Source organism: Heterodontus francisci, chromosome 3 (assembly GCF_036365525.1).
Source record: "Heterodontus francisci isolate sHetFra1 chromosome 3, sHetFra1.hap1, whole genome shotgun sequence".
NCBI classification, from domain to species: Eukaryota; Metazoa; Chordata; class Chondrichthyes; order Heterodontiformes; family Heterodontidae; genus Heterodontus; species Heterodontus francisci.
In genome coordinates, this window is record NC_090373.1 from 209,312,068 (window position 1) to 209,337,963 (window position 25,896).

General features: G+C 44.2%; 1 protein-coding gene across 2 annotated transcripts in view; it reads left to right on the plus strand.

Annotated features, from left to right (window-relative positions):
- Positions 1–25,896, plus strand: part of lbr (lamin B receptor) — a 105,050-nt gene extending 79,154 nt beyond the window's left edge. For both annotated transcript variants that reach the window (XM_068028262.1, XM_068028266.1), the window contains exons 7-14: positions 1,562–1,616; positions 8,077–8,271; positions 13,815–13,918; positions 14,911–15,036; positions 16,499–16,667; positions 17,719–17,799; positions 18,485–18,607; positions 24,733–25,896. In XM_068028262.1, the coding sequence (XP_067884363.1) occupies positions 1,562–1,616; positions 8,077–8,271; positions 13,815–13,918; positions 14,911–15,036; positions 16,499–16,667; positions 17,719–17,799; positions 18,485–18,607; positions 24,733–24,893 (1,014 nt within the window). In that variant the 3' untranslated portion in view covers positions 24,894–25,896. The remainder of the gene's footprint in view (positions 1–1,561; positions 1,617–8,076; positions 8,272–13,814; positions 13,919–14,910; positions 15,037–16,498; positions 16,668–17,718; positions 17,800–18,484; positions 18,608–24,732) is intronic.

Below are 25,896 nucleotides of genomic sequence, written 5' to 3' on the forward strand. Positions count from 1 at the left end.
ACAGCTTATTTGGAGGTCTGCATGGCATATAGGTTAGTATCCTGTCCTTTTATCTCCAGGATCAGGGTTCAAATCCAGCCGAGACTAACAGAATACAGTCTGCAGCTATGGCACGTTAAAGGAGCTTGGGGCAGTCTCATCCTAAACTTGATGGCATAAATCCACAGTACAAAACTACCCTCAGTTCTGAATTTAATTGGCAATGTCATTTGAACCATAACAATATTTGTAGAAAAAGGAACTAGGATAAACCCAGGGCTACTACTGTACCTAGGTAATGGTATATTAAACAGCACAGAGAAAGCTTTTTTTTTTTAAATTCTTTCATGGCATTCAGGCGTCACTGGCTAGGCCAACATTTATTGCCCATCCCTAATTGCCCTTGAGAAGGTGGTGGTGAGCTGCCTTCTTGAACCACTGCAGTCCTTGGGGTGGAGGTACACCAACAATGCTGTTAGGAAGGGAGCTCCAGGCTTTTGACCCAGCGGCAGTGAAGGAGTGATGATATAGTTCCAAGTCAGGATGGTGTGTGGCTTGGAGGAGAACTTGCAGGTGCTGGTGTTCCCATGCATCTGCTGCCCTTGTCCTTCTAGGTGGTAGAAGTTGTGGGTTTGGAAGGTGCTGTCGAAGGAACCTTGGTGAGTTGCTGCAGTGCATCTTGTACATAGTACACACTGCTGCCACTGTGCGTTGGGGGTGAAGGGAGTGAATGTTGAACGTGGTGGATTGGGTACCAATCAAACTGACTGCTTTGTCCTGGATGGAGTCGATCTTCATGAGTTTTTGGAGCTGCACCCATCCAGGCAAGTGGAGAGTATTCCATCACACTCCTGACTTGTGCCTTGTAGATGGTACCTTATACTTGATCTAATCTATATTGTACCTGATCTGAGAGTGATTGCTGGTGACCGTGGATACCAAAAATGCAAGAGCATCCCATTTTCTCACCCTGATATCCCTGACTTTTATTTATTTATTTTATTTATTTAGAGATACAGCACTGAAACAGGCTCTTCGGCCCACCGAGTCTGTGCTGACCAACAACCACCCATTTATACTAACCCTACAGTAATCCCATATTCCCTACCACCTGCCTACACTAGGGGCAATTTACAATGGCCAATTTACCTATCACCTGCAAATCTTTGGCTGTGGGAGGAAACTGGAGCACCCGGCGAAAACCCACACGGTCACAGGGAGAACTTGCAAACTCCGCACAGACACTACCCAGAATTGAACCTGGAGCTGTGAGGCTGCGGTGCCAGCCACTGCGCCACTATAATGTTTTTTTGATGAGAAGAAATGTTCATGGGCGAGTAAAATTGGACAACTACCTCAATTGGTTAAGAGCTATGTGGTAAATTACATCTAGTTAGTCCATTCACAATTGATTCAGGAAAGTTAGTTCTTTTTGATAGAAAATGGATATGTAGCTATGACGAGACCCCTAACGGCTCATTATGAAAACATGTTTCTTCTCCCTTTTTCATTTGCTCCAATTTCAGTGATAATCATTGATGAGCCATTTGATTTATCTAACAATTATTTCCGTTACATACAGGTTGTTGAAGGAGTCCCACTAGCAAATGGAAAGACACTTAAATACAGGATCAACGGTATGTACTTAACAGGGTTAACAAATTATTAATGGAGAAATGCCATTGAGCTCTACAGTCTGTCCCATTTAGGAACACAGAAGCAGGAGTAGGCCATTCAGCCCATCGAGCCTGCTCTGCCATTCAATACGATCATGGCTGATCATCCACTTCAATGCCTTTTTCCCACACTATCCCCATATCCCTTTATGTCATTGGTATTTAGAAATCTGTCGATCTCTACTTCAAACATACTCAATGACTGAGCTTCCACAGCCCTCTGGGGTAGAGAATTTCAACGATTCACAACCCTCTGAGTAAAGAAATTTCTCCTCATCTCTGTCTAAGTGGGGAAAATGCTAGAGTTTATTATAACAGACGTGATAGCAGAACACCTAGAAAGCATAAACAGGATTGGACAAAGTCAGCATGGGTTTACGAAAGGGAAGTCATGCTTAACAAATTACTGGAGTTTTTTGAGGATGTAACTAGTAGAATAGATAAGGGAGAACCAGTGGATGTGGTGTATTTGGACTTTCAGAAGGCTTTTAATAAGGTCCCACATAAGAGGTTAATGTGCAAAATTAAAGCACATGGGATTGGGGCTATTATACTGGCATGAATTGTGAATTGGTTGACAGACAGGAAACAGAGAGTAGGAATAAACAGGTCTTTTTCCGGGTGGCAGGCAGTGACTAGTGGGGTACCTCAGGGATCAGTGCTTGGGGCCCCAGCTATTCACAATATATATTAATGACTTGGGTGAGGGAGATAAATGTAACATTTACAAGTTTGGAGACGACACAAAGCTGGGGGGAATGTGAGCTGTGAAGGGTGTGCAAGGAGGCTCCAATGTGATTTGGACAAGTTGGGTGAGTGGGCAAATGCAGTATAACGTGGATAAATGTGAGGTTATCCACTTTGGTTGTAAAAACAGAAAGGCAGATTATTATTTGAATGGTGATAGATTGGGAAAGGGGGAGGTGCAACAAGACCTGGGTGTCCTTGTGCACTAGTCACTGAAAGCAAGCATTCAGGTGCAGCAAGAAATTAAGAAGGCGTGTTGGCCTTCATTGCAAGAGGATTTGAGTACAGGAGCAAGGATGTCTTACTGCAGTTTTACAGGGCCTTGGAGAGACCACATCTGGAGTATTGTGTACAGTTTTGGTCTCCTTATCTGAGGAAGGATGTTCTTGCCTTGGAGGGAGTGCAAAGAAGATTTACTGGGCTGATTCCTGGGATGGCAGGATTGACGTATGAGGAGAGATTGGGTCGACTAGGCCTATATTCACTAGAGTTTAGAAGAATGAGAGGGGATCAGCTCCGGGGGCTTTGTTGTTCTTCATCTGGTTGATGGTCACAGTTTCCTCCAATTGTTCTTTGACAGACTGTTGTTGGATGCGGTTGATGGCAGGATCATGCACTGTGCACTTGGCGCTGAAGAGACTTTCAAAGTGCTCCGACCAGCGATCCAGGACTGACTCCTTGTCAGTGTGTAGGATCTTGCCATCGGCGCTCCTCAGAGGGTTTTGAGTTTCCTATGCTGGTCCATAGACAGATTTTAATGCTTCATAGGAACTACTTATGTCACCAGTATCCGCATACAGTTGAGTTTTTTTCCGCAAGTGCAATCCACCAGTCATTTTGTATGTTCCTCCGTTTACATTGACTGGTGCTGCATGCTTGACAGTAAGCTGTCTTTTTCTCTTGGCTGACTGGCTGAGTCAGGTAAGCTGATGAGCTGACCTTTTTATTTTTAGCAGAACTTGAATTTCCTTGTTTTCATCAAAGTCCCTATTCTTCTTGGTGCTGGGTCGGTCTGACCTCACCTAATAACTTACTATTCCCTACTGTAGTGCTATCTATCTCCCCCAGTATTCTGTGCACCTTAGTATTCCTCTCTGATATTTGCTCCTGGTTCCCACACCCGTGACCAGTTACCAGTTTTGCCTCCCTCCAATCTGAGCTCCCTCTCTGGTTCCCATCCCCCTGCCAATCAAGTTTAAATCCTCCCAACAGCACTAGCAAATCTCCCTGCAGTCTTGCTAAGATGCAACCTTTCTATCTTGTACAAGTCCCACCTGACCCAGAACTGGGCCCAATGCCTCAGAAATCTGATGCCCTCCCTCCAACACCAGTTCTCCAGCCACGTGTTCATTCGCACAATTCTCCTATTCCTATGCTCACTCGCACGTGACAGTGGAGTAATCCTGAGATTACTGTTTTTTGAAGTCCTGCTTTTTAATCTCCTTCCAAGCTCCCTAAAATCTGCTTTCAGGACCTCATCCCCCTTCCTACATATGTCACTGGTGTCAACGTGGACCACGACCTCTGGCTGTTCACCCTCCCACAGAAGAATGTCCTGTAGTAATTCTATGACATACTTGGCCCTGGCACCAGGGAGGCTACACACCATCCTGGAGTCACTTCTACAGCCACAGAAATGCCTGTCTGTTCCCCTAACTAATGAACTTAGAGCTTGGATTAGTACTTGAAACTATGATGTTGTTGCTATTAGAGACTTGGTTGAGGGAAGGACAGGATTGGCAGCTAAATGTTCCAGGATTTAGAAGCTTCAGGCGGGATAGAGGGGGATGTAAAAGGGGTGGGGGAGTTGCATTACTGGTTAAGGAGGATATCACAGCTGTACTGCGGGAGGACACCTCGGAGGGGTCGTGCAGCGAGGCAATATGGGTGGAGCTCAGGAATAGGAAGGGTGCAGTCACGATGTTGGGGGTTTACTATAGGCCTCCCAACAGCTAGCGGGAGGTAGAGGAGCAGATATGTAGACAGATTTTGGAAAGATGTAAAAGGTAACAGGGTTGTAGTGGTGGGTGATTTTAACTTCCCCTATATTGACTGGGACTCACTTAGTGCTAGAGGCTTCGATGGGGCAGAATTTGTAAGGAGCATCCAGGAGGGCTACTTGAAACAATACGTAGATAGTCCAACTAGGGATGGGACCGTACTGGACCTGGTATTGGGGAATGAGCCCGGCCAGGTGGTCGAAGTTTCAGTAGGGGAGCATTTCGGGAACAGTGACCATAATTCCATAGGTTTTAAGGTACTTGTGGATAAGGATAAGAGTAGTCCTCGGGTGAAGGTGCTAAATTGGGGGAAGGTTAATTATAACAATATCAGGCAGGAACTGAAGAATTTAGATTGGGGGCGGCTATTTGAGGGTAATTCAACATCTGACATGTGGGAGTCTTTCAAACGTCAGTTGATTAGAATCCAGGACCAGAGAAGGGAATCTATGTGTGGAGCCAGAGGAAATGGGCGAACTACTAAATGAGTACTTTGCATCAGTATTCACCAAGGAGAAGGACTTGGTGGATGATGAGCCTAGGGAAGGGAGTTTAGATAGTCTCCGTCATCTTATTACCAAAAAGGAGGAGGTGTTGGGTGTCTTGCAAAGCATTAAGGTAGATAAGTCCCCAGGGCCTGATGGGATCTACCCCAGGATACTGAGGGAGGCAAGGGAAGAAATTGCTGGGGCCTTGACAGAACTCTTTGCATCCTCATTGGCTACAGGTGAGGTCCCAGGGGACAGGAGAATAGTCAATGTTGTTCCTTTGTTTAAGAAGGGTAGCAAGGATAATCCAGGAAATTATAGGCCGGTGAGCCTTACATCAGTGGTAGGGAAATTATTAGAGAGGGTTCTTCGGGACAAGATTTACTCCCATTTGGAAACAAATGGACTTATTAGCAAGAGGCAGCATGGTTTTGTGAAGGGGAGGTTGTGTCTCACTAATTTGATTGAGTTTTTTGAGGAAGTGACAAAGATGATTGATGAAGGAAGGGCAGTGGATGTTATCTATATGGACTTCAGTAAAGCCTTTGACAAGGTCCCTCATGGCAGACTGGTACAAAAGGTGAAGTCACATGGGATCAGAGGGGAGCTGGCAAGATGGATACAGAACTGGCTCAGTCATAGAAGACAGAGGGTAACAGTGGAAGGGTGCTTTTCTGAATGGAGGGATGTCACTAGTGGTGTTCTGCAGGGATCAGTGCTGGGACCTTTGCTGTTTGTAGTATATATAAATGATTTGGAGGAAAATGTAGCTGGTCTGATTAGTAAGTTTGCGGACGACACAAAGGTTGGTGGAGTTGCGGATAATGATGAGGATTGTCAGAGGATACAGCAGGATATAGATCGGTTGGAGACTTGGGTGGAGAAATGGCAGATGGAGTTTAATCCAGACAAATGTGAGGTAATGCATTTTGGAAGAATTAGTGCAGGTGGGAAGTATACAGTAAATGGCAGAACCCTTAGGAGTATTGACAGGCAGAGAGATCTGGGCATACAGGTCCACAGGTCACTGAAAGTGGCAACGCGGGTGGATAAGGTAGTCAAGAAGGCATACGGCATGCTTTCCTTCAGTCAGGGCATACAGTATAAAAATTGGCAAGTTATGCTGCATCTGTACAGAACTTTAGTTAGGCCACACTTAGAATATTGCGTGCAATTCTGGTCGCCACACTACCAGAAGGATGTGGAGGCTTTGGAGAGGGTACAGAAGAGGTTTACCAGGATGTTGCCTGGTCTGGAGGGCATTAGCTATGAGAGGTTGGATAAACTCGGATTGTTTTCACTGGAACGACGGAGGTGGAGGGGTGACATGATAGAGGTTTACAAAGTTATAAGTGGCATGGACAGAGTGGATAGTCAGAAGCTTTTTCCCAGGGTGGAAGAATCAGTTACTAGGGGACATAGGTTTAAGGTGAGAGGGGCAAAGTTTAGAGGGGATGTGCAAGGCAAGTTCTTTACACAGAGGGTGGTGAGTGCCTGGAACTTGTTGCCGGGGGAGGTGGTGGAAGCAGGTACCATAGAGACGTTTGAGGCATCTTGACAAATACATGAATAGGATGGGAATAGAGGGATATGGGCCCCGGAAGTGCAGAAGGTGTTAGTTTAGGCAGGCATCCAGATCGGCACAGGCTTGGAGGGCCGAATGGCCTGTTCCTGTGCTGTACTATTCTTCTTAATGAATCCCCTATCACTACTGCTCTTCCACTCTTCTTCCTCCCCTCCTGTGCAGTTGAGCCACTATGGTGCCATAGGGTCTCAGATCATCTCGGGTCTCCTGTACTACCTGCCTGATTCTCTTAAACTGCCTGACCCATTTTCTACATGCCTGCATGCTCCTAACCTGTGGCGTGACCACCTCCCTAAATGTGCTATCCATGTAGTACTCTGCCTCACGGATGCACCACAGCGACTCCAGCCGCTGCTCTATTTTTTGAAACCCAGAGCTGAAGCTTGTGCAGCCAGTGACACTTCCTGCAGATGTGTTTGTCTCGACATATGGTGCATCCATGACTTCCCACATGCCACAGACTGTACTTTCCACTCGGCCAAGCTGCCCTGCCATACCTTACTTAACTTTACAGACTGTTATAAGTATAATAGCTTACCAGTTACTCACCAACCAGCTCTTTCCACTGCACCAATGCAAGAACCAAATACTGGAGGGCAAAAAAGTAGATAAAAGGAGCACCTCGTCCTCCCTTCACCGGACTCGCCATTCACTGAACTCGTATCTCCACACTCTGCTTGCAATCTGCACACCGTTTGCTGGCTGCACCCAGACCTCTGCATTTATACTTTTTGAAACTGCAGCAACCAGATTGGACTAATCAGCTACTTAACTAATCAGCTACTCTGCAGTAGAGCCTGTTAATCCCTGCCTAAGACTGGAAGAAACTTGCTTTACTTAACCCTACTTTATCTCGAGGGTAATTCCCAGTTAAATGCTAACTGCAGACCAGATTATTAGAAAGATATTGACACTTAAACTCACCACTCATCAAACTTTTATCTCCACATTCTGCTTGCAATCTGCACTCAGTTTTGAGCCATGGATTTGTAAATCAGAGAGTGATCTGTCTATGAAAATTACAGTTGGTGTTTCTGTGCAATAACAGTACGTCATTTGTTTGTAACAAACGCGTTTAAACCACTCCAGTTGACTAGTTTACATTAAAATTCTGTTCAAAACTCCTTTCCTCTACAATGTGCTAGGTCAGTACATCCTCAATTTCTTGAACTTGTACAGTCTGTTGCCAAGAGGTTGGTTCCAATGTCTTCCAACAAATACAATGGTTCTGCAACCAGTCAGAATCTTATGCTCGGTCAACACTTTGCAATTGTTAACATGGAAATTTGGAGGAGGAACAAGACTGAGACAGTCCTATTAGGAAAATAGAGAAAGAAAGAACAGCTATGTGTATTAAAAATCTGATAGCGAGAAAACTAATGGAAATACCCAGAAGATTAACTAAATTTATTTTTTAAAAAGATTCATGTTTCAGAAGTGTCCTTTCTTCACAACTCATTAGGGTAGTGTCTGCCTTCTGTCTGAGCGAGACCCAACATTAACGTGGTATGGAATATCCCATAGGGTAGTAACCAATGTTAATATGACAAGTATAATTTTCTTTCCTTCCTACTATTTATTACCTTCATTTTCCCTTCTAGCATTCTATGCATTTCTGCTATGTACTACTGCGTTAGGAGCTGCCCTGTACTATGAGGTGAACCTGGGCTACATCTACAGTAACCTGCTGCAGCTCGCAATCTCTGCAATGGTCTTCTCCCTCGTGCTGAGTATTTACCTGTATGTGCGCTCCTGGCGTGTTCCTGCAGATGAGCTGGCTCCAGGAGGAAATTCTGGTAAGTGGCTGTTAACTAAGTGAACAGAGGTTAGGGGCAGCTACTCTAATTCCATTTCCTTGCCTTTCCCCGTTATTCTTTTTATATCTTTATTTTCAGATATTTAGCCAGCTCCCTTTTAAGTGGTACAAAAGCAAAATACTGCAAATGCTGGGAATATTCAACAGGACTGGCAGCATCTGTTGAGCAACTGAGTTCTGACATAAGGTCAATGACCTGAAATGTTAACTCTGTTTCTCTCTCTGCAGATGCTGCATGACCTGCTGAGTATTTCCAGCATTTTCTGCTTATAACTGCTATGAGTTTCTGCCTCAATAGCCACTAACAGTAAATCATTCAATATTATAATAACCCTCTGTATAGAGAAAGTGTTTCTTCATTTGCTCCTAAATGGCCTGGTTCTAGTTTCAAGATTATGCCCTCTTGTTCTGGATTCCCCACAAGGGGAAATAGTTTTTCCATCATGCCCATGAAAGCTTCAATTGTCCTAGCATCCACAGTCTTTTAGGAAAGCGAGTTCCAGATATCCACTACCCTTTGTGTGGAAAAAGTGCTTCCTGAATTCTCTCCTGAATGGCCTCGCTCTAATTTTAAGATTATGACCCATTTTCACTGCTCCCTCAGCAGGGGAAATAGTTTCTCCCTATTTGATCTATCAAATCTTTTTCACGTTTTAAACACTGACCGCTCCAGTCAAAGCCCCCAATCAAAATATAAGATTAATTGTGGTGGGAGAAATGCACTGTTAATTCAATCCCGCCCCTCCATAGATTGCCTAACATATCATTTTAAACTTTCTAAATTAAAGAAAGACCCAGCCAAATTGTACCATCTATTAACCCCCGAATGAGGCCAATCAAACCAGGTGTCTTTAAATCAACAAATTAACTGTTTAATTAGAAAAACTAAATTCTTAAACACTACTAAGATATAAACAACATTTAAAATAGAAAAAATTAGAGTCCTTGCAGTTTTACGCTCCTGCCAGTGTGGAACAGTCCAAGGTTGCTTGAAGTCCTCACAGCTGTCCGATGGGGGGAGAAAAGGTTCTTCAACAGTAGAACAGTCCGTCGTCTAATTCAGCAGTAAGTGATGCCTTCCTTCTCCAGCGATTAAATTTCAAGAATTAACAACTCGCAAACACTTTTTAATGAATCAATTTGGCTTTAGAATTTTTGAGGGATAAAAGATTTTCACAGTCTAACTTCCCTTCTGTCAGTTTAAATTATCACAGATCTCTGTTTTGGCTTGACTTTTTAGAATTTTGAGAGAATAATAAATAAAGACTAAATTCTCTTCCTTCAGTTTGAATGGTCTGAGAGCACTCCTTTCAGGTGCTAACACACAGCTGTCTGTCTGTTTCTCCAAGTTAGAACCGTCTGTTTCTAATATAAGCCAGTTCAAAATTAAATTGTAGTAATGTATCTCTAAATCTCTGGTCCTGAATGGTTGTATCCTGGGCAATGAGAATGCACTCTTTGACTCAGTCTTTGGAGCTAGCTGCCTTAAAGCAGTACTGCTCCCTTTCCAGCCTTTCCCGAGAAAAAAACTACAGGGTTATAACAATGTCACCCCGAATCTTCTATACTCAAACCAGTAAGCAACCTATACTCGTAAATCTATACTGAAATATATCTTCTGCCCCTTTGTATTCAAGCCATCTTGAAACAATGGCCATTGTTCCAATAGTCTTTTTCATTAGTCTTTTTGTACCTGTTTGCTGGCTTTTAATAATTTGTGTACTTGGAGTGCCCAGGACTATACATAATACTCCACCTCTGACTTAACCAAACTTGCACAGATTCATCATCATGACCTTCCTATAATACTGAATGCTTAAAATCCCATTTGCCAATTTGTTTTGGTCTTTTTCTACCTGCATTCCCACCATTAAAGATTATTAAATGTCATTTTAGCTCAGTCATGTTATTCTTGCCTCTGAGTCAGAAAGTTTTGGGTTTATGCCCTACTTCAGGGCATAAGTATATAATCTAGGCTTTTTTTTGGTTCATGAGATGTGGACATCGTTGGCTAGGCCAGCATTTATTGCTCATCCCTAATTGCCCTTGAGAAGATGGTGGTGAGCTGCTGCCTTGGACCGCTGCAGTCCTTGGGGTGTACGTACACCCACAGTGCTGTTAGGAAGGGAGTTCCAGAATTTTGACCCAGTCGCAGTGAAGAAATGGCAATATAGTTCCAAGTCAGGATGGTGTGTGGTTTAGAGGGGAGCTTGTGGAAGTGGGGGTGGGGGGGGGTGGCGCGGTGAGGTGTGTTCCCATGCATCTGCTGCCTTTGTCCTTCTAGGTGATAGAGGTCGCAGGTTTGGAAGGTGCTGTCGAAGGAGTCTTGGTGAGTTGCTGCAGTGCATCTTGTAGATGGTACACACTGCTGTCATTGTGCATCGGTGGTGAAGGGAGTGAATGTTGAAGCTTGGAGCACAAGTCTTCACTACTATTGCTGGAATGATATTACATGGAACAAAGAAAATTACAGCACAGGAACAGGCCCTTTGGCCCTCCAAGCCTACGCCGATCCAAATCCTCTATCTAAACCTGTCGCCTATTTTCTAAGGGTCTGTATCTCTTTACTTCCTGCCCATTCATGTATCTGTCTAGATACATCTTAAAAGACGCTATCGTGCCCGCGTCTACCACCTCCGCTGGCAGTGTTCCATGCACCCACCACCCTCTGCGTAAAGAAATTTCCACGCATATCCCCCCTAAACTTTTCCCCTTTCACTTTGAGTGAATAGGATTGGCTGAAGACTGGCATTTTCAATGCTGGGGACCTCAGATGGAGGCCGGGATGGATCGTCCATTCAACACATCTGGCTGAAGATGATGCAAATGCTACTTCAGTGCAGTACTGAGAGAGGTCTGCATGGTTAAAGGTTCCTCCTTCTGGATGAAATGTTAATCTGATGCTCAACTAACTGTTCAAGTGGACATAGATGATCCTTTGGCACCTTTCTGAAGAAGAGCAGGGAGTTTTCCAAGTGTTCATCACTCACTAAAATGACCAAAGCAGGTTAACTGGTTAATTTTAATGCTCCAAGTGAGGTTTTTCTGTGCACAATCTGGCACTTCAAAAGTAATTAATTGGCTGTAAAACCAATTGACTTGCATCCTTAGAAATTTCCTTTCTTCTATTTTAAAGAATCATGATATTTAAGATATTTAGCTTCCTTTTGCTCTTCTATAGGTATGTAAAAAGGAAGAGATTAGCAAAAACAAGTATGGGACCATTACAGTCAGGAGAATGGATAGTGCGGAATAAGAAAATGGCAGAGACACTAAATACTTCATGTCTGCCTTCATGGAGGAAAAGAATCAAGGGACTAGTGTAAACGAGGAATTGCAAGATATTAATCAGTTTTTTTTTTAAAGTGCTAGAGAAATTAATGGGGCTTAAAGTAGATAAATCCATTTGACCTGATGATCTGCATCCCAGAATATTGAAAGAGGTGGCTATAGGGGTAGGTGCATTGGTGATCATCTTTCAAAATTCTTTAGTCTGTGGAATGGTTCCTGAAGATTGGTAGATAGCAAATGTAACCCCACTATTTTAAGAAAGGAGGGAGAGAGAAAACAGGGAACTACAGACCTGTTAGCCTAACATCAGTCATTGGGGAAAATGCTGGAATCTATAATAAAAGATGTGATAACAGGACACTTAGAAAATAATGGTGGGATTGGGCAGAGTCAAAAGGGAAATCATGTTTAACAAACCTGTTGGTGTTTTTTGAGGGTGTAACTAGCAGAATAGATAAGGGTCCATATCACCAAGGTCTGGTGAGCTTATGCCTTCTGACTATTTATCTGCAGTAGTGTTTTTTTTCTCCAACTTCCAGCTTCTTCTAAAACATAAGGCAAAATACTTGTTTATCTCTGATATTTCCTCACTGTAGTACAAGATGGCTGCCTCATTTCTGTGTGGACCAATCTCTTCTTTGACTATCCTTTTAGTTCTCCACATTATAAAAGTTGCTTTTTCCCCTTCATATTGATGGTCAGTCATCACTTTAGAGTCATAGTCATTTACGGTAAAGAAGGAGGCCATCCGGTCCATTAAGTCCATGCTGGCTCTCCACAGAGCTACGCTGTCAGTCCCACTCCCTGACTCAATCCCCGTATCCCTGCAAGTCTATTTCTCTCAGGTGACCATCCAACTTCCTCTTGAATCAGTGATTTGTCTCCGCTTCCACCACCCTTGTAGGCAGCGAGTTCCAGATAATTACCACCCGCTGTGTTTAAAAAAAAAAAAGTGCATCCTTATATTCCCCCTGCATCTTTTGCTCAAAACCTTCATCGATGTCCCCCAGTCCTTGTACCATTTGTTAATGGGGATGGTTTTTCCTTGTCTAACTTATCTAAGCCTGTCATAATCTTGTACATATCTATTAAATCTCCCCACAATCTCCTTTTGTTCTAAGGGGAACAAATCCAGCTTTTCCAAACTAACCTTGTAACTAAAATCCCCCATCCCTGGAACCATTCTGGTAAATATCCTCTGCACCCTCTCAAGGACCCTTACATCCTTCCTGAGCAAAACTGGACGCAATACTCCTGTTGGAGCCTAACCAGAGCTTTATAAAGGTTAGCCATCCAAATATCCCTTCTTGCTTCCTTTCTATACTTTCTACATTTCTTTCAATTTTTCCCCATATTATAACAACAGCAAATAACATTTACTGTGCTAAAGGCGGCATATTAAATGTCCCACAGGAGCATTATCCATTTGACGTTGAGTCACATAAAGAGATATGAGGACAGGTGACCAATAACCTGGTCAAAGAATTTTATGTAGCATCTTAAAGGAGGAGAGAGACGTGGAGAGGTTTAGGGAGAGAATTCCAGAGCTTATTCCAAAGCTATAACCCTAAGGTTATCGTGCCTCATTTCTTATCAGAATCACAGCCTCCAAAACCTCTTTATTCCTAGTCTGAATAGATTTAGTCTGTATCTCATCCATCTAGGTATCACTATTCAGTCAAAATAAGATCTTAGAGATAAGTAGCCTGGGAATGTTTCCACCAGTTAACCTTGAATCCATAAGTTCTATGAAAATACAGTTGTGTCCAAGTGGTTTAGGTTTTGTACACTACCCCTTATCTACATTCCATAAATGTTTAGTGAGGCATGATGTAATGGAACATCAACATGCTGGCTGCAGGACAGCCTGCTTCAAGACTGGCATTGAGAGGTGCTGAGGACCATTCATGTGTAAACCTTTCTTCCTTCCTCCCTCCCACTGCCCACTTGAATGTAGGATGGTACTGCTGTTTATGCTCAATACTGCCTCAATTAGCAAGGTTCCAAGCTACATTTGGTGCTCTGCGCTTGTGTTGTTTCAGTGCACACCACTCCATTGCCCCCTATAATTAAATACTGACTGATACACACACACACACTGAAGAGTTCAGAAACAAATTTATGCCTGGAAGAGATGGAAGGTTGCCATTGTAATGAAATGAACACCAGATTTAGTTACTATATAAATGAAGCACACTTTGCAACAACTTTAATGTCTATATTGCTTTGCAGGTAGTTTTGTTTATGACTTCTTTATTGGGCGTGAACTGAACCCTCGTATCAGAAACTTTGATCTGAAGTACTTTTGTGAGCTACGTCCAGGCTTGATGGGCTGGGTGAGTTTGAAGTATCTACTGACTAGAACTATAAGCTATAGGGTAGCATTTTTGAATACCAAATAACATTTGCAGGACTTTTTGGTTCTCTGCTGCTCCCGTAGTTTCCTACCACTTTGTACACATCACCCTGTTACCATCTATTGTCTTGTTTTCTATAGCTTTCCCACAGCTGAAAGGAGGTGTGTATGTGTGTCCATGTGTTGGGTGGTGTGGTGTGGTCCTGATCACTATTTAATCAAAGTGTTTGCCAAGATTGCATGGTCTTATGACACCAGTGACAGCTCAGACTGGAATTTCAGCTGCTACTGTGGATTGGGTTCATGTTCAGCACCAGTAAAAGCTTGTTTATATTTACTTTGTAATATTCAGGTCTCAAAATTTAAAAAGTCAAACTAGAAGCCTTGGAGAATTTCGTTCAGAAAAAGGCAAGGAAATTGTAACCATATTGCTTTGATTTTGGAGCAACAATGCAGTTGTCAGTTTGGGAGGATTAATCATGTGTCGTGCACCTGTAATCCACCCAATATAATGGGCAAGACAAAAGATTCAATATTGTGGCTTTGTTTGAACGAGGTGAAGTGACAGCTCCCAAGATGCAACTTTGCTTGGTCAGGTTGCAAAAAGCTGGATCCTCCTGAACTGTTGCAGATTTTTTAAGTGGTTATGATATCCTTTGCTTGTTATACCACTCTCCACACCTCATAGATTGGTCTATCACAGGCTTTTTCCTGTGGCCAAGGGGGGCAGCCAGTCATCCATGTTCTGCCATGATGGGAAGTATCTTGGATCTCATGTATTCACTTCAAAGGAGTGTCTGTCCTTCAGGTAGAAGAGGTATACTTCACAATCCTCTAAAAATTAAAATTGTTCCATAACTGTCCTCAAAAAGTAGACGATGTGTTTCACTGTGCAGAGTTTCTTGGTGAGGATGTGTGATGGCTGTTCTCTTTGAGTATTTTCCAGTGAAATTTATTTTTTAAATCTTGCAGTTTGTCATTAACTTGGGATTGCTGTTTGCTGAGATGGAAGTGCAGGGCCGTGACGTGCCCTCGTTGGCGATGATACTGGTAAACGGTTTCCAGCTTCTCTACGTGCTGGATGCACTGTGGAATGAGGTATTCCTGACCCATTAATACCATTAACTTTTGAAAAAGCTGACTTTCTGCTGCACCTTTTGAAGGGTGGCAATAGACAACAATTGCCTCAGTTGGTTTGGCTTGGGAGGAGAAAGACAGGCAGAGTTCCACTTCCTGATCATCGTCCCAACCACCTTAGCTGGAAGTGTGCATGTGTGGACAGCGTGCTTGGACAGAACCAAGTTCAGTTGTGAAGCTGGTGTTCACTGTTGGGGCTGATTATATGAATTTTGATTGCAGGACTAAGGTACCAGAGACTGATTGCAATCAGCAAGAAGTCAATGCAGTCAGAAGGAGTCGTCGGTGACATAGTGGAAATGTCATTGAACTAGTAATCCAGAGGCCCAGGCTAATGCCCTGGGGGGGACACATTCAAATCCCACCATGGCAAGTGGTGGAATTTAAATTCAATTCATTAGTTTAAAAAAAATGGAATATGAAGCTAGTATCAGTAATGGTGCCATGGGGCACCATCATCAATTGTCATAAAAATCCTTCTGGTTCACTAATGCCCTAATCACGGCTAAGATCAGATAACAGCAACAACCAGAGGATGAAATCTGGAAACTTTAATTTGTATGGTTCAACAACCTAACCAACGAAGTTGTCAGGGGAACACCTCTCAGGATCCTTGCATGCATTATTCGCTCACCAAACACTGTTCACCAAGCTATTAACACCACCAAATTGTTCCCTTTTTTATTCTTTCATTGGATGTGTGCACTACTGGCATGGCCAGCATTTATTGCCCATCCCTAATTGCCCTTAAGAAGGTGGTGGTGAGCTGCCTTCTTGAACTGCTTCTGTAGGTACAACCACGGTGCTGTTAGGAAGGGTGTTCCAGGATTTTCACCCAGCAACAGTGAAGGAACGGCGATATAGTTCCAGGTCGGGATGGTGTGTGACTTGGAGGGGAACTTGCAGGTGGTGGTGTTCCCATGTATCTGTTGCCCTTATCCTTCTAGGTGGGTTTGGAACGTGCTGTTGAAGGGGCCTTGGTATTGCTGTAGTGCATCTTGTAGATGGTACACACTGCTGCCACTGTGCATCGGTGGTGGAAGGAGTGAATGTTGAAGGTGGTGAATGGGGTTCCAATCAAGCGGTTGCTTTGTCGTGGATGGTGTTGAGCTGCTTGAGTGTTGTTGGAGCTGCAGCTATCCAGGCAAGTGGAGAGTATTCCATCACACTCCTGACTTGTACCTTTTATAGATGGTGGAAAGGCACTGGGGAGTCGGGAGGTGAGTTACTCGCCACAGAATTCCCAGTCTCTGACCTGCCCTTGTAACCGCAGTATTTTTATGGCTGGAAAGACGAATGCAGATGGTAAATGATGAGTATTAATAATTTCTTCACTGCTCCTCCGCAGATCGCAGGTTTGAATCTTCTCCAGAACAGAGTTCCCCATTCTCACTTCTTTGCTCTTCTTGATGTTTGAACACAGGCAGCAATTCTGACCACTATGGATATTGTGCATGATGGATTTGGATACATGCTGGCATTTGGAGATCTAGTCTGGGTACCGTTCGCATACAGTCTACAGGCTTTCTACCTGGTTAACCACCCGAATGAACTAAGCTGGCCAATGGCTCTGGCAATCATTGCTCTCAACAGTAAGTGCATTTAATGAACTTTAGCATCAGTGCTCTCTCTCGCTGGCTCTCACTCTCGCTGGCTCTCACTCTCGCTGGCTCTCACTCTCGCTGGCTCTCACTCTCGCTGGCTCTCACTCTCGCTGGCTCTCACTCTCGCTGGCTCTCACTCTCGCTGGCTCTCACTCTCGCTGGCTCTCACTCTCGCTGGCTCTCACTCTCGCTGGCTCTCACTCTCGCTGGCTCTCACTCTCGCTGGCTCTCACTCTCGCTGGCTCTCACTCTCGCTGGCTCTCACTCTCGCTCTCGCTCTCTCTCGCTGGCTCTCACTCTCGCTCTCGCTCTCTCTCGCTCTCGCTCTCTCTCGCTCTCGCTCTCTCTCGCTCTCGCTCTCTCTCGCTCTCGCTCTCTCTCGCTCTCGCTCTCTCTCGCTCTCGCTCTCTCTCGCTCTCGCTCTCTCTCGCTCTCGCTCTCTCTCGCTCTCGCTCTCTCTCGCTCTCGCTCTCTCTCGCTCTCGCTCTCTCTCGCTCTCGCTCTCTCTCTCTCTCGCTCTCTCTCGCTCTCGCTCTCTCTCGCTCTCGCTCTCTCTCGCTCTCGCTCTCGCTCTCTCTCGCTCTCTCTCGCTCTCTCTCGCTCTCTCTCGCTCTCTCTCGCTCTCTCTCTCTCTCGCTCTCTCTCGCTCTCTCTCTCTCTCGCTCTCTCTCGCTCTCTCTCTCTCTCGCTCTCGCTCGCTCGCTCTCTCTCGCGCTCGCTCGCTCTCTCGCTCTCTCTCGCTCTCTCGCTCTCGCTCTCGCTCGCTCTCGCTCTCTCTCGCTCTCTCTCGCTCTCTCTCTCTCTCGCTCTCGCTCGCTCGCTCTCTCTCGCGCTCGCTCTCTCTCGCGCTCGCTCGCTCTCTCGCTCTCTCGCTCTCTCTCGCTCTCTCGCTCTCTCTCGCTCTCTCGCTCTCTCGCTCTCTCTCTCGCTCTCGCTCTCTCTCTCGGCTGTATGCTGAATACAGTGCTACATTACCACTGTGTAATCAGTCATGTTCCAACTGTCAAACTTTGCATGGCTCATGGTGTTTGTGTTACAGCTGTCGGTTACATCATATTCCGGGGAGCCAACTCACAGAAGAATGCTTTCAGAAGGAACCCTCATGACCCCAAACTGGCACGTAAGTACCGTGGCTCACATAAGCATGAGCGTGTGCGTGTTTCAGGAAGATAGGCAGATAATTCCTTTACTATAGGTCATTGGAAATCAAAGGATTGATTATTTGTGACAGAAAAATATTGTACTCTCTTATATTTTAACAAGTCTTTGTACCAAATATGCAACATACCTAAAGTCATAGTCTACTTTTGGATTATTTCTGTGTGATTTCCCATGGATAGTTTTGCAGAAAACAGTCAATGAGTTCACCACTTCTGAGCTTCTTGCTTAAAACTTCATTTCTGTAGAAAACATCAGTCAGCTCCAGCAGTTAGTTACATAACCTCTTGTGAGGTACTTTCAGCAATGAGAGGGAGCAAACCCAACACATTTGTATCATGTAACTGGCCCAGTCAGTGAGCAACAGGTAACTTCCAGGATTTCTGCTGCTACTACTGTTCTCCAAACAGCCATTGGGAGATTAAAGAGCAGCCCATCCCTACTCTTCCTGCCCCCCCTGCCTATCACCCACCATCTTCCTAATGTGGGAACTATTAATGTGAAACTGCATTTTTATCTTTCACCCATGTTTCTTATTCTTGTATTGTACACTCTGAAATGGTGTTATTGCATCTGTGGAATAATATGGTCCTGTGTACAAATGGGGTCCTTTGTGTAAAGTTACAAATAACATTTTCTTTCTACAGATTTAAAAACTATTCCCACAGCAACAGGGAAGAGTTTGATTGTTTCTGGATGGTGGGGATTTGTCCGTCACCCAAACTACCTGGGTGACCTCATCATGGCTTTGGCTTGGTCTCTGCCCTGTGGTAAGTAGGAAATTGCTGCATCAAGGGGCATGTTACAGGACTTTGTTCAATAATGTCGATCAACCAAATGGAGAGGTTGGTCAGCCAAGTGGCCTTTCTCTGTTCCTAAAATTCTTCACTCAAAGGCTTGTGAATCTTTGGAATTCCCTACACCAGAGGATTGAATCATAGAATCATGGAAAGTTTAAGGCACAGAAAGAGGCCACTTGGCCCATCGTGTCTGTGTTGGCTGGAAAGCGCTCCACCTATTCTAATCCCACCTTCTAGCATTTGGTCCGTAGCCCTGCAGATTACGGCACCTGAGGTACATATCCAGACTCCTTTGAATGAGTTGAGGGTTTCTGCCTCAACTATCCTTTCAGGCAGTGAGTTCCAGATGCCCACCACCCTCTGGGTGAAAAAGGTTTTCCTCAACTCCCCTCTAATTTTTCTACCAATCACTTTAAATCTGTGCCCCCTTGTCACTGACCTCTCTGCTAAGGTGAATAGACCCTTCACCTCTACTCTATCCAGGCCCCTCAAAATTTTGTACATTTCAATCAGGTCTTCCCCCAGCCTTCTCTGTTCCAAGGAAAACAGCCCCAGCCTATCAAAACTTTCCTCATAGCTGTATTTTTCAAGTCCTGGCAACATCCTCGTAAATCTCCTCTGTCTCCTCTCTAATGCAATTATATCCTTTCTGTAATGAGGTGACCAGAACTGCACACAGTACTCAAGTTGTGGCCTAACCAACAAATTATAAAGTTCCAGCATAAACCTCCCTGCTCTTGTATTCTATACCTCGGCTAATAAAGGATTCCATATGCCTTCTTAACCACCTTAGTGACCTGTCCTGCTACTTTCAGGGATCTGTGGACATTCACTCCAAGGTCCCTCACTTTCTCTACATTTCTCAGTATTTTTCCATTAATCGTGTATTCCTTTGCCTTGTTTGACCTCCCCAAATGTATCATCTCACACTTCTCCAGGTTGAATTCCATTTGCCACTTTTCTGCCCATCTGACCAAACCATGAATATCTTTCTGCGGCCCACAGCTATCCTCCTCACTATCTACCACAAGGCCAATCTTTGTGTCATCTGCAAACTTCTTGTTCGTGCCCCCTACTTTTACGTCCAAATCGTTAATATATACCACAAAAAGCAGGGGACCCAGTACTGAGCCCTGCAGAACACCACTGGAAATGGCCCTCCAGTCGCTAAAACACCCGTCAACAATTACCCTTTGTTTCCTGCCACTGAGCCAATTTTGTGTCCACCTTGCTGCATTTCCCTGGATCCCATGGATTTTTTTTTAACCAGTCTGCCATGTGGGACCTTGTCAAAAGGCTTGTTAAAATCCATGTAGACCACATCAACTGCACTACCCTCATCTATCTTCCTTGTTACTTCTTTAAAAAATTCGATCAAGTTGATCAAACAAGATCTTCCCTTAACAAATCCATGCTGACTATCCTTGATTGATTTTTTTTTTTAATTCTTTCATGGGATTTGGGCGACGCTGGCCAGGCCAGCATTTATTACCCTTGAGAAGGTGGTGGTGAGCTGCCTTCTTGAACCGCTGCAGTCCATTTGGGGTAGGTATACCCACAGTGCTGTTAGGAAGGGAGTTCCAGGATTTTGACCCAGCGATAGTGAAGGAATGGCGATATAGTTCCAAGTCAGGATGGTGTGTGACTTGGAGGGGAACTTGCAGGTGGTGGTGTTCCCATGTATTTGCTGCCCTTGTCCTTCTAGTTGGTAGAAGTCGCAGGTTTGGAAGGTGCTGTCTAAGCAGCCTTGGTGCATTGCTGCAGTGCATCTTGTAGATGGTACACACTGCTGCGACTGTGCGTCGGTGGTGGAGGGAGTGAATGTTTGTAGATGGGGTGCCAATCAAACCTGGATGGTGTCGAGCTTCTTGAGTGTTGGAGCTGCACCCATCCAGGCAAGTGGAGAGTATTCCATCACACTCCTGACTTGTGTCTTGTAGAGTCAGGAGATGAGTTACTCGCCTCAGGATTCCTAGCCTCTGACCTGCTCTTGTAACCACAATATTTATATGGCTACTCCAGTTCAGTTTCTGGTCAATGGTAACCCCTAGGATGTTGATAGTAGGGGATTCAGCGATGGTAATGCTGTTGAATGTCAAGGGGAGATGGTTAGATTCTCTCGTGTTGGAGATGGTCATTGCCTGGCACTTATCAGCCCAAGCCTGGATATTGTCCAGGTCTTGCTGCATTTCTACACTGACTGCTTCAGTATCTGAGGAGTCACGAATGGTGCTGAACATTGTGCAATCATCCGCAAACATCCCCACTTCTGACCTGATGATTGAAGGAAGGTCATTGATGAAGCAGCTGAAAATGGTTGGGCCTAGGACACTACCCTGAGTAACTCCTGCAGTGATGTCCTGGAGCTCAGATGATTGACCTCCAACAACCACAACCATCTTCCTTTGCGCTAGGTATGACTCCAGCCAGCGGAGGGTTTTCCCCCTGATTCCCATTGACCTCAGTTTTGCTAGGGCTCCTTGATGCCATACTCGGTCAAATGCTGCCTTGATGTCAAGGGCAGTCACCCTCCTCTCACCTCTTGAGTTCAGCTCTTTTGTCCATGTTTGAACCAAGGCTGTGATGAGGTCAGGAGCTGAGTAGCCCTGGTGGAACCCAAACTGAGCGTCACTGAGCAGGTTTTTGCTGAGCAAGTGCTGCTTGATGGCACTGTTGATGACACCTTCCATCACTTTACTGATGATTGAGAGTAGGCTGATGGGGCGGTAATTGGCCGGGTTGGACTTGTCCTGCTTTTTGTGTACAGGACATACCTGGGCAATTTTCCACATTGCAGGGTAGATGCTAGTGTTGTCGCTGTATTGGAACAGCTTGGCTCGGGGCGCAGCAAGTTCTGGAGCACAGGTCTTCAGTGCTATTGCCAGAATATTGTCAGGGCCCATAGCTTTTGCAGTGTCCAGTGCCTTCAGTCGTTTCTTGATATCACGCGGAGTGAATCGAATTGGCTCAAGTCTGGCATCTGTGATGCTGGGGACTTCAGGAGGAGGCCGAGATGGATCATAAACTCGGCATTTCTGGCTGAAGATTGTTGCAAATGCTTCAGCCTTAACTTTCGCACTGATGTGCTGGGCTCCCCCATCATTGAGGATGGGATATTTGTGGAGCCACCTCCTCCAGTTAGTTGTTTAATTGTCCACCAGCATTCACGGCTGGATGTGGCAGGACTGCAGAGCTTCGATCTGATCTGTTGGTTATGTGATCGCTTAGCTCTGTCTATCGCATGCTGCTTATGCAGTTTGGCGTGCAGATAGTCCTGTGTTGTAGCTTCACCAGGTTGACGCCTCATTTTGAGGTATGCCTGGCGCTGCTCCTGGCATGCCCTCCTGCAATCTTCATTGAACCAGGGTTGGTCTCCTGGCTTGATGGTAATGGTAGAGTGGGGGATATGCCAGGCCATGAGGTTACAGATTGTGGTGGAGTACAGTTCTGCTGTTGCTGATGGCCCACAGCGCCTCATGGATGCCCAGTTTTGCATTGCTAGATCTGTTCGAAATCTATCCCATTTAGCACGGTGGTAATGCCACACAACACGATGGATGGTATCCTCAATGTGAAGGTGGGACTTCGTCTCCACAAGGACTGTGTGGTGGTCACTCCTCCCAATACAGTCTGTGCCTTTCTAACTGACAGTTTATCCTGTCTCTCAGAATAGATTCCAATAATTTGACCACTATTGAGGTTAGACTGACTGTCCTGTAATTATTGGTCTTTCCCTTGCTCACTTTTTAAACAGAGATACAATGTTAGCAGTTCTCCAATCCTCTGGCACCACATCTGTATCCAGTCAGGACCGGAAAATGATGGTCAGACCCTCTGCTATTTCCTCTCTTGCTTCTTTTGACAGCCTGGGGTACATTTCATCTGGTCCTGGTGATTTATCAACTTTCAAGAATGCCAATCCCATTAATACTTCCTCTTTCCCTATGTTTATCACATCCAATACTTCACACCCCTCTTTCTTAACTACAATATCTGCATCGTCCCCCTCTTTTGTGAAGACAGACGCAAAGTATTCATTAAAAGCAATGGCCAACATCTTCTGCCCCTACACATAGGTTACCTTTTTGGTCTTTTATAGGCCCTACTCTCTTCTCAGTTATCCTATTACTCTTAATGTATTGATAAAACATCTTTGGGTTCACCTTGATTTTGCTTGCCATTATTCTTTCATCCCCTCTCTTTGCTTTCCTAATTTCCTTTTGATTTCATCCTTCCACTTTCTATACTCTCTGCTTTCTGTAGTATTGAGTTCTCTGTGTTGGACATAAGCTTTCCTTTTCTGCTTTATCTTACCTTGTAAGCTCCTTGATATCCATGGGGCTGTAGATTTGGCCGCCTCACCCTTTTTCTTTGTGGGAACCCCTTGAATCTCCCCTATGAATGCCTCCCACTGTTCTGACACTGATTTACTTTCAAGTAGCTGTTTCCAGTCCACTTTTGCTAAATCTGCTCAGCTGAATATATTTAAGGCTGAGATAGATTTTTGGTTTTTCAGGGAATCGGGGATATGGGGAGAAGGAGGGAAAGTGGAGTTGAAGCCCAAGACCAGCCATGTTTTTTTTCATTCGTTCATGGGATGTGGGCATCGTATTGTCTACTCTTCCTATTGCATTTTTAAAATTCCTCAATCCCTGATTAGGAATGGGACTGAAGGTTTAAGCTTTAGTCAAGTAGAATGTCAGATACTTTGTGAAACATGTTGGTTCTTGAGATGCCTTACCATACCATGGAGAGCAACTCATGAAAAATTAGCAATGTTGATTGTAAAGACTGACGGAGCTTCATTCATCTACCTTTTGGAAAGGAGACCAGAGAAAAGCATTGAAGGATCTTTGTTCAGAAGATTATACAAGAGTATCCTCATTCTGGGAGGAGAGTGCAAAATTCAGTCTTGCTGTCAACTGCTACACTGTGGACAAATGGTTAAAAATTCTGAGGGGGAATGGGAGGAGAAATATTTATTGGAAAGAGGATTACATGAGATCACCATTTCCACTCGGATAGGAGCAGGGTGGCAAGGCACCAAGAAAGGTTTGCACAGTGTGGAGTTAACAGCTACAGACTGTTCAGTCAGCCCCTACAAAAAGGACTTCAAAAGGAAAACAATGCTTGATTCCATTTTTTTTGCAGTAACTTCTTCAACTAGTAGCTTTCTCTCTGGGTTCCTGTGACCCTACAGTCAATCCTTGGTGAGTAGATGATCTATACCTGTGCCAGCGTAATTCAACCTGACAATAGGAAAATGGAGAGATGGCAATGGCTGACAGACTCCAATTTTGCTGCCTTCAGCATAAGCTGATGTCTTAAACCCTCAGAGTGTTTAGCAGTAGCTGTACTTTTGGGAGTGGGGGTCTTTGCGCTGACAATATATGGTTCCCCATGCTATTTGGATGTACTGCATCACTACACATTTCAGGAAATGTGAATTGGGCGCAATCTTTGCATTTGTTTGTTATTAATCTAAGGTCATACAGGGATTTTAGTTGTCCCACTCGAATTCAATGCACACAGTAAAACCTTACCAAGAATCTGCAAAAGCCAAAGATTGGAGCTTTTTGCTTGGAGTATAACTCTTATCTAAATCACTCTGCACTATTGTGCCAAAGTACATTACTGATTATTTAACAAATGTGATGGGAGCTATTTAGTGCTGCTTGCTTCTGTGACTTAAGTAGTGAGCAGAGGGGGATTTCTGAATCTGAGGCACAGGACACATTATTAGGAAGGAATGGCAGACACAGGCCTTGCTGGGTCAATGGGATAGAGAGGGGGAGAAGAGCAGATTTTGAGCAGTAGGGAGCAGAAACTGTGCACAGTGAGTGAAATGCCTGGGGTGAAGGATTAGCAGTGGTTAAGGAACTGTTACAGAGACCAGAAATGGGTTGAGAATATCTGGTCTGCGATGTCACGTGGTTAGCACAAACCGAGTAGCAATGTTGGAGGCTCTATACAGAAATACATACAATCACGCAGAAGCAAGGTCTTTAATAAGGGGGATCTGAGAAGGGGCAAGAGATCTCAATTTGTAACTCCATTTGTAAAAAAAAAAACTGCCATTCTTGCTCTTTCCACAGGGTTCAATCACATCCTTCCGTATTTCTACATAATTTACTTCACTTGCCTGCTCGTTCATCGTGAGGCCAGGGATGAACATCAGTGCAAAATGAAATATGGTGTGGTTTGGAACAAGTACTGCCAGCAGGTCCGTTACCGAATCTTCCCCTACATTTACTGAGCAAGTCTGTTCCAACCGTCAGATCGCAAAGCCTCTGCATATTATTGTTAAACATGTTTTAAAGAAAACACAAGATGATGTATTAATCATGGGGCTTGCTGTTTTTAAAAAGTATTTATATATTTTTTGTTCCTACCCTGTTCCTGCCCTTTTTAAAAAAAAAAGTTCATTTCATTCATAGTTTAAAATGAGCCATGTATTTTTAGCAGGACAAAGGAGGTAAACTTTCTGTGGGCAGAAAGACCAATCAGATCCTTTAAAAACAGCTTCTTTTTTTTTTTGGCCAATTTGAAACATATTTGTAATCATTCCCTATAGCAAAATTTTGTGCTTTAAAACATAATGGGACAGGAGAGCCTGAGAGACAACATATTTTGTACTGGTGTTACTGTTCAACTCCTGCAATGACTGTGAACTGTAAACATGGTAAATCATTTAAAGATTTGGTATATTACTCACTTCACAGAAGGGTTCACTTACCTCAGGTATTCATGAAATCGGAGCAGATTGTATTGTGACACTTGTGTTTATCTGGACCTGTGCTTTTAAGGTGGTCATAAAATCATTCACTGACACTCCTCATGGCGGTTTATGACGTCTCTCACATTTTCATGTATCTGCTGTTTTAAAGAAAAGGAATCTTCATTATTTTCTGTGTCTTTTGTTTCTCCCTATATATCAGTCAAAGGCAGGTTCTGCATGATGACTGTTATACTCTCATCTCCTTTTCCTTCACATTGTCACAATTATGGGCTAGTTGGTAAAACATTTCACATTCACTCTCACCCATTTAAAAAAAAAAGTACAATGACCATTAATCCCAGTAATTGCTATTTCCCATCTTTTTCTCATTTGTTTTTGATACTATGGCCAGTTGCTGCAACTGGTAATCCATTCATCCTAATTTTTTTGGAAGGTCAGGGTAGGGAAATAAAGAATTATGATCTGACTGGCTGTACTTGAATGTTCTGGTAGCCATTTCAGTTATTCCCCCCCCCCCCCC